A 9,798-nucleotide genomic window follows, 5' to 3' on the forward strand; every position below is an offset into this window, starting at 1 on the left:
TATTTTGTAGAGCTGTGTAATAAATTGTAACTCAAATGACCCTAACAAACTGTTGTTCAGATTTAAAGTCGCAATCCAATCTGTAGCTCTGAGCAAACCATTTGCAGCTGCTAATTCGTAATGAACTGAGCTACCGAAGCACGACTCACGCCCGGTACTCACAGCTTTACTTCTGCCAGTATCTCGTCTCCTACCTTCCAAACTTTACAGAAGCTCTCCTGTGAACCTTGCAGAACTAGCACTCCTCAAAGAAAGGATATTGCGGAGACATGGCTTAGCCACAGCCTGGGGGATGTTTCCAGAATGAGATTTTCACTCTGCAGCGGAGTGTGCGCCGATATGAAACTTCCTGGCAGATTAAAACTGTGTGCCCGACCGAGACTCGAACTCGGGACCTTTGCCTTTCGCGGGCAAGTGCTCAACCATCTGAGCGACCGAAGCACGACTCACGACCGGTACTCACAGCTTTACTTCTGCCAGTATCTCGTCTCCTACCTTCCAAACTTTACAGAAGCTCTCCTGCGAACCTTTCAGAACTAGCACTCCTGAAAGAAAGGATATTGCGGAGACATGGCTTAGCCACAGCCTGGGGGATGTTTCCAGAATGAGACTTTCAACTCCAACCACTTACATACCCGCTCATGATGTGTAGGTGTACGACGTTTCATCGCCCCTCGCACGTCCCGTCTCGCCCCCCTCGCACGTCCCGTCTCGCCCCCCTCGCACGTCCCGTCTCGCCCCCCTCGCACGTCCCGTCTCGCCCCCCTCGCACGTCCCGTCTCGCCCCCCTCGCACGTCCCGTCTCGCCCCCCCCCCCCCCCCCCCCCCTCCCCCTCGGGCAGTACTGAGCTTTTTCTTGAACATAAGGTCTGGTGAACAGCTGTCTCATAACGTTGTAGACTTTTCTTTTTGATAACATGGGATAAATTAAAATGACCCATGGCTTTCCTACTCCAACAATAGGACACCCTCATGTACTAGTAACATACAGACTAGAGCAAACTTCATTTAACTAGTTACTTTTTGTACTTGAATAAGATGGTAGATGTTATTTCACCTGCATATCCACACCATGTTTTTGCAGAAAACTGTGGTGCAAAATTTAAGGGCCAGAGAAATGTAATTCTGCTCCCTAACATACAGCACATATGAACTGGGCTAATTGTATCTTGTGTGTCTGAAATACCTATTTGCAAGAGTACACTGTGTCATAGCTCAATTTGCAATTAATATCTAATTATTTATAATTAATATCTAATTTGTGTAATTGCTGTATTGTGTAGTAATGGTTGTTTTTTCCTCTCTCAGTTCTCAAATTTTGAGTTGGACCAGGCTGGTATGAAGCTACAACTCCAGCAGCTCCACTCTCTTTTAGCTGCTGCGGAGCCTCAGTTAGCAACATACCTTGATCAAAATGATTCTGCAAATATGTTCTTCTGTTTCCGTTGGCTACTTGTTCTTTTCAAGAGAGAATTTCCTTTACATGATGTCATGCGTCTTTGGGAGGTAAGCTGAGAATGTCTCTTTGGAACTTGGGACGATATTGCTTTAGATTGACATTACCTCAGAGCTATTTTCATTAGTTTTATTTCTCTGTAGCTTGATATCTGACTAGTGCACAGAAAGTAAACACTGTAATGATCTTTTCCAGGTACTATGGACAGATTTGCCATGCCCAAACTTTCATCTTCTTATCTGCGTAGCTATTTTGGACACGGAGAAAAACAACCTTATTGGCAACAGATATGGTTTTACTGAAATATTGAAGGTAGGCTTGGCTAATTTCACCTCATTGTTCATGATTAGGTTCGAAAAGGAGCAACATAATGATTTACCATTTAGCCATGATACCTGAAATGCATTGAAGTTACATAAATTGCAATGCCTGAGTCTGGAAACTATGCCTGTTTCAGGGGTGAAAGCAAATCTCATCTCGTTTGTGAAATTCCTCCTTTGACTTTATTGCTGGGATTTCCTATCCCTAGACACTCTATGGTGACAAATCTTCTGTATCTTGATTCAGTTTGGGAGTTTATTACCCTTGGTAGTTCATTGGTTAGGTGCCAAACTACAAATTTAAAAAATCTGGCATTTGATTCCTGCTTAGTCCCAGGATTTTTTTCTGTCACTAATCACTTTGTTCATCTCTGGCAATATTTGTTAAAGTGAAATATTGCGCTCTGCACTGTCGTTTAGAGTTAAGGCAATGGTATGTCAGTTCCAGTAGGACCATGCTGTTTACGTTTATTTCATTGGCATCTCAGCAAACTATTCAGTGCACAAATGAGCCTGGCTGCAGTGTGTTCTGGACGAGCTGCATTAAGTTTTAATGTTAGTTTTATTTGTGGTGACAAATTAAGACATTGTGACAGCAGGTTACGAAAATACACTTCCGGCCAACATTATGAAATATTTTATAAGCAAGAATTTTTTTTTTTAATTTCTATTTTACTGGAATTAAATGCATTCGTCTTTTCAGTGATCAGTCCCTGTAGACCAAGTGCTGTATCAACGATCTGCTTCCATCTTCTGTATCTCGCTATCTCTCTGCACTGTGTGGGGATTCCTAATGCTGTGACGTCCTTCTGTCATCTTTCAACTGTTTGTAAGTTTGGGCCAGTGGTCTTGTTGCTTGGAGGGTGCCCTCAGATGCCTTCTTAGGAATTCTGTTGCTTTCCATTCTAGCCACATGCCCAGCCCATTGCAGTCTCCTACTTTCTAATTTCTAGACGATAGTTGGTTGCTTTATTAACCCATACGTTTCAGTCTTCTTTCAAGCTCTCCAGATGACATTCTCCGATACAGGTCCCCAGATTTTTCTCATCACTTTTCTTTTGAAAACATTCAGTTTCTCTCTCTCTCTCTTTTGTGGTAAGCCTCCAGCTTTCCAAACCATACAGTACTACTGGGCAGATGGTGTTACATACGGCATAACAATTATTGAACTATATGAAAAAAACAAGTTAATTAGTTACAAACTATGGTGTGCACACTTTATTCAACATGCAAACATCCCTACAGGTATTTGGATTTAGGTTATGACCTGTTCAATATGCCTGCTATTATTGGTTATGATGTGGCTCGGATGAATGGCAAAATTCTGAGTAACCCGCTGAAGTGTCGGAACATCGATGCTGTCGATGAGCTCCTGAATGGCTGTTTTCAGCTTAGCAATGGTTTTGGGGTTATTGCTGTACACCTTGTCTTTAATATAGCCCCACAAAAAGGAATCACATGTGTTCAGATCTGGAGAATATGGTGGCTAATTGGGGCCCATTCCAATGGCCTCAGGGTACCCCAGAGGCAGAATGCCATCCCCAGAGTGCTCCTTCAGGACATGAAACTCACTCATGCTTCGATGGTATAGAGCTCTGTCTTGTATGAACTCCATTTTGTCAAAATCAGAGTCTCTTTGGATAATGAGGATGAAAATCTTCCAGACCTACATGTACCATTCGGTAGTCACTATGCCATCAAGAAATATTGCACCGGTTGTTCTGTGTGGGCATTGCACACCACAAAGTCAGCTGTTGAGGGTGAAAAGACTTCTCAATTGAGAAATGCGGATTCTCAGTCCCCCAAATGTGCCAGTTTTGCTTATTGAAAGTGGGCTTTGTTACTAAACCAAACCATCATACCCCACAGCCAACCATGCCGTTTGAATGTCCTAATGCAAACTGTTGAGAAGTTATGACAATTTTATTTCATTTAGGTCAATAATTGTCAGCCTGTATCTTCATCTTTGTCGTGACTGACAAAGCTTTAGTTTTGAGTAGGCTGCGTACAGACATCTTGATCCTGAGGCAATTCTCTCATTTATATCCAGTGTTATGATATTTTTATTGCTGAAGCACGACCTGAGGTATTTAAACTGATAAACTATTCTGAATCTAGAATGGTGGTCAATTTCAAAGTGTGGATTTGGGTTTATGACTCAACCTATTTCTGTATATTGTGTTTTCTCTTGCTTTATCAAAAGCCTCTTTTTGCTGGCAATGTCTCTGACAGATCTGTATATGTCCTTCAGCTCTTCTGCTTTACTGATTAAGACTACATCATCTGTGAATGCCAGGAGTTTTATTTACTTCACTGTGTTCAAATCTGAGACCATTGTATGGCTGTAAATTACTGTCTCCAACGCAAGGTTGAAGAGAACAAATGAAAGAGCATATCCTTATCCCAAGCCTCGTTTGACTGGGGATATGGATCCTCTGAACTTCAGTTTTGCCTGTAAGCCATCTGTGTATAGTTGTATCATTCTAATGATTTTACAAGGTTGCTAAATGTTCTTAGTGGGTTGTAGAGGCTACTTGAATACTTTTTTGCAAACAAAATGTAAGAGTACATCAAATTTTCACCTACTCGAAGTTAGGATTCTGTCAGAGTATTCTAAAATGAAATAATTTCAATGAGATATGAAGCATAATGGTCCATTCACACATATTAAGAAGTCCCTCTGCATGGTTTTGTTAAGAGAAATGGATTGCTGGGTCTACAATTAATGTATTAAGTTATCTGATTTGTCTATTTGTTTCTAACATAACAAAAAAATAGATTTACACATCTTTACAGTGGTACAAAATGTATTTTAAATAGGCCAACTGGTGTTGGGAGAAAGGATGAAAATGATACAAAAAAGAGCAACTCAGTTTTGCTGCAAATTTTATATAGTAAACAGTGACATGTTTTGTGTGATACAGATTGAATTCTTGAAATAATCTGCATTTGGAGTCAGTTGGTAATAATTTCCTTCTTATTGAAAAGTCAGAAATAGCAAATTATTATTTTATTTTGTTATTGAGCTTCTTGAAAACTACATACTTCAAACATTCAGCAGAATCTGCTCCATGGCATGCCAGATTTCACGTGGGCCTGGTGTGCAGGCCACACGTGGGCCAAGTATCAGCCTGTCTTGTTCCTTCTCACAAGCAGTCAGTACAGTGCTACATTTCATTTAGTACTCCAGTGTGGCATTTTTCAGTCGGAAAATTTCTCTTCAGTTTTGCAGAATCGCAGTGGAAGCACTGTTTATCCTTCGCGATTTGTTCTGGTACAGATGTTTGCAGGTCCAGTGGCTGTTTGTACAAAAAGAGGCAGGCTTGTGACAATAGATCACTAGGCTATTGATCCATCATCACAAGTTTTTAGAACTGAATGGGAATGATGGAACAGAGGGATTAGAATTCTCAATATCCATTATGCAGTTGCATAATTGATGGGTACTACAAATTTGCTATGAAAAATTACAGTACCATGCAAGAAGAATTTAAAGATTGAATTGGCAATGAAAGAACAAAAAAACTGCAATGATCAATGGACAAGATTCATTGTTCTGTACATCAGGAAGCACTTCATGCTAAATTTGCAGGCATCAAGCTCGTGAAGAAATTGGTGGTATGAAAAGCAAAATGTCTGAAGTCACAGGCATTATTCTTCTATTAGTTGGAACTGTTTTCCATGGAACTGAACAAAAAATATGGAAATACTATATATAACTACAAGGTACATTCATTAAGATAAAGGGCATGCCTAGAATTATTTTTTGATTTGAAACTTGCTGTTTAATTTATTACGGAAAAAGAAGTGTAATAACGAAAATTAGAACATGTGGAATGAATTACAGACCTCTGATTCTAAGAGGGCTTGACTGCGTACTGCCTGCAGCAAGACATTGCAAGGCGAGGAACAATTTCTTTCTGGCTAGGGATGCATTTAAAAAGAAAATAAAGTTGTAAAAGGGACACATTCTTACAGACACAGGTCTTTTTCCTAAGCTTACTGCCATTAAAGAAAATGTGACATCTAAAGAATTCATTGTGGCCATGAAAGAATAAAGAGCATAGTTTCCTAAACATTTTGAGGACACTGCCAGTCTTACTTGTTTTGAGCTGTGTTTAAAGACCATCTGCCATTTCAGTTGAAACCTGTGTGCATGTGGAGAGATAACTGATTGACCTGCAAGGTAATGCTTGTTTTAATGAAAAATCCTTTGTCAGCACTGTCCAGGACATATATTTTGCTTTCCACAGGTAGAGTTTTCATGTCTCCATAAAGAAGCTGCAAAAAATACTATATTTTATCGACCTATTTATGTGAAGAAGGATCTTTCTTGATCGTGAAACTAAATAAGTTATGATTACATTTCAACCTCACTGCGGAAATCTGTGAAATTGTCTGCATCTGTCTGTATTATGCCGATAGTGTGAACCAGATAAAAATTGTCTTAAGTGCACCAAAAATTAATGGCTGCCCCTGATCTAGAAAAACTGTTGGTGATTTCCGAGATTTGATATTATTGTGTCCATAAAACTTATGGTAAATATGACAGGTTTCATTTCTCCTTCATAATATTGTGTCTTAATTGATTTGAGAAGCAGGAGATCGTTTGAGAGAAAACTCTGTGAAGGCAGAAGAATATGTTTGGGCCCTTGACGGAAAGCATTACCATTGTTTTTTCCAGTTGTCTGTGTAGCACTGCTTGACGTCATGTCAAGAATTGACTTCTATTTCATTGAGCCACATCACATTGTTCAGTACCACACAACAAAAATAGTAATAACAAATAAAGCCTTAACTCCTACAACAGTAAGAATTAAAACAAACAAAATCACGGTGCAACAATCACATGGGACAGCAAGCTGCCTCATTGTGGCAGAAACTGAAACTGAAGCATAGTGCAAACAGGAAGGGTTGTTTTTTGGGGTGAGGGGGGCGCAGTTGACAGTTTCATAACCGCCAGGGGCTTCCTACTTCCTACAGCTAAAAGTCTCATGAGATTGCTGGAATGTTTGTTGTGGTTCCCACATGGACTTCATCCCCCTACTTCTGTTACAGCTGTTAACTCTAAATTACTTTAAATAGACTGTAGCAAAGCATAGTGGTGTTGAAACCCACCGTAAGAGTTCATGACAGCTGTATCTTTCTACTAGAGCAATTAATTTCGATACAGCTACATATTCTGGAAAGATGAACTTGAATTACTGTTTGAACAGAGCAAATGTTAGCTGTCCATGTCGACAATAATGTGTTGTTGGAATTTTGTTTGTATATGTGTCTGCTGTTGATAAATGTCCTTTATTAAACTGATATGCCATATTAAGCTGATGTAAAATTTGTTACTCTATAGATCATCAGAGTTTTCTCTTAAGCCATTTTCTTGCTTTTTGTCCTCATTTAAGTGTGTTAAATTCTATGTTTTTTGCAGCATGTAAATGATCTGTCCCTGCATATTGACTTGGAGCTCATTCTGTGCAAGGCAGAAAGTATTTATCTGCAATTGTCTGAGGCCACAGAACTCCCTGATGCTGTCCGCAGGATAATTGGACTTGCACCAATAGAAACCAATGGCTGTGCCACAGACGGGGGCAGCGATGATGAAGCAAATCATGTAGCTGATGGTCCAGTTCGTGAGGGTCCACACTCAATTGACTCAGTCACATTAGTGGCTGGTTTGGGAGAAGCTGCTTATGAAAAAGGACTTGATCTGCACTACACTTAAGACTGAGGACTTCACAGTTGCAAGCTGTTTGTTGTTGTAATGCTGAAAATTCAAACCACTGGAGGTGGATGGAATAGCCGGAGATATAACTGACTTTGAGGAATAAAATTAATGGATAATGTACACACTGACTGAAATCGACTTTTGATTTTAACTGCAGAAATGCAAGGAAAAGGTAATTGCTACTTACTGTAAAGAGTACACGTAAAGTTGCAGACAGGCACGACTAAGACACTTATACATCAGTTTTGAGGCACAGTCTTTGTGAGGAGGAAAACACACACACACACACACACACACACACACACACACACACACATTCACAAAAAACAAGCACACTTCATACACATATAACTGCCATCTTCAGAATCTGACCCAAGCTGCTGGTCAAGTTTGTGAGCGATGTGCTTGCATTTGTGGATGAATGTATGTTTTTCTTTTTCTGACAAAGGCTGTGGTTGAAAGCTAATATGTAAGTGTCTTTTAGTTCTGCCTATCTGCAACTTAATGTGCCATCTTTACGGTAAGTGGCAATCCACCTTTTCCTTAATTTGTTGGTATTCCAACCTGGAGTTTCCATTGTTTCAATTTTAACTTCCTTTTGAATTAGTAATGCCAATTTCTTGAGTCTAACTGAGAAATTCTGGAAAGAATGACATTTGGTCCTGATGATGATGTCTGTGAGTATTTTAAACTGTTTGTGAGTATTTTAAATGCTTTTTTTTTATTAGGCTCAGTTACATAAAATTTGTCCAAGAACTTTACAGTTTTGACCTCACTGGCCATGAGGTCTGCAGAATTGTCTATCATGTAGATCTGAAGATAGTGATGATGGCTGAAATTGGTAATTTCTTGTGGCAAGTTAATGTGGCTGTTGTAGAATAAACTATCTAAAACAAATAATTCAGACGTACGCACTCTACCGTAACACCCCTAAAATACCATGATGTCTCCAGAAAACTATTATTGTTAATTTTGTCATCATCATTGATTGAAGGGTATATTTACCAGAACTGTTGTTAGTTATGGCTAGGATCTGCATATTATGTTGAGAAAGTGTCATAGCGGTAATTAAATGTGAAAACTTTCTCGAAGACACATGACTTAGCCTTCGTAAGGCTGTGGAGAATAATCCAATCTGAAGTTCTTCATTGGAATCATGTATTGTAAATTAATTTTAATTTAGTTGTATATACATTCGTACCAAAAAAGAAAGACTGCTTTTAGTATTGTGCAGTTAATTGAACCAAGTTATTTAATGGTCCTAATATTATGCACTCTTCTGCAGTATCTGTGGGTAAACCTCAACGTGTACAAATACATTTGTAATATCTACATAATGCTGTTCCTGAAGTATCTGCATGAGTTTCTTAATTCTGTCACTTCATGTTAAAGAAAATATATCTAACTTTTGTAAATTTTATATATATAAACAAGCCATTTCATGAACATGACTCAGTTATACAGTTATTTTAATGTGATGACATACTATACTTAGAGCAAGGTTTCTTGCATGGTGGCTAGGCTATTCCTTCTTTCACAAAAGGTTTTTGCAGTGAAGTGAAATGAGGTATTAGTTTTCCTACATGTCAATGTTATAATAGATTGTAGAATGTATTAAGAATATTACATATTTGTGTGCCTTCTTGTACACTCAGAATTTGGTAATGTTTGTGAAATTTATTTTGAGCATTGGTTTCAGCAGTTATAAAGATTATAAATTGTAATTATGCTGTGTAACTATTGCCAATATTGGACATGTCTCTCTGCTGCCTTAATTTGTTCTGTGAAACAGAGCAATCACAATAAATGTGCTTAATTATTTGAACACTCATGTACACATAATCATTTGTTGAATATAGAGTGAAAATTATATTTTATGAGCTTCTTTCAAATTATTGTCTTATTTTAATTTAAATAGTAGTCCGTTCTTTGAGAGATTGCCAACAGAACTTGGTGTGTGTGTGTGTGTGTGTGTGTGTGTGTGTGTGTGTGTGTGTGTGAGAGAGAGAGAGAGAGAGAGAGAGAGAGAGAGAGAGAGAGAGAGACTTCACCCCAAATGAATGAAAATGATAAAACTGACACTCACAATTAGTCCGGCCAATGAAGGAAAACTACTCAAAAAAGTAAAATCGTGTTGTCACAAATTTTCACATGGTACTAGAAGGGAGTGTCCTGAACAACATACTGAAAATCCTGATTCCTACAAAAAGGTCCTATTTTTTTTTTTCTCTGGGGTAATGTTTTGCACATTGCAGGGGATGTAAAAATCGCCGGCTATTAAAAATATTGCCATTGTT

At 38.7% G+C, this 9,798-nt stretch overlaps 1 protein-coding gene across 2 annotated transcripts in view; it reads left to right on the forward strand.

Moving 5' to 3' along the window:
• Positions 1 to 9,378, forward strand: part of LOC124619474 (TBC1 domain family member 15) — a 71,467-nt gene extending 62,089 nt beyond the window's left edge. For both annotated transcript variants that reach the window (XM_047145880.1, XM_047145881.1), the window contains 3 exons: positions 1,309 to 1,506; positions 1,652 to 1,768; positions 7,205 to 9,378. In XM_047145880.1, the coding sequence (XP_047001836.1) occupies positions 1,309 to 1,506; positions 1,652 to 1,768; positions 7,205 to 7,498 (609 nt within the window). In that variant the 3' untranslated portion in view covers positions 7,499 to 9,378. The remainder of the gene's footprint in view (positions 1 to 1,308; positions 1,507 to 1,651; positions 1,769 to 7,204) is intronic.
• Positions 9,379 to 9,798: the final 420 nt, after the last annotated feature.

The sequence above is a fragment of the Schistocerca americana genome, chromosome 6, assembly GCF_021461395.2.
Source record: "Schistocerca americana isolate TAMUIC-IGC-003095 chromosome 6, iqSchAmer2.1, whole genome shotgun sequence".
NCBI lineage: Eukaryota > Metazoa > Arthropoda > Insecta > Orthoptera > Acrididae > Schistocerca > Schistocerca americana.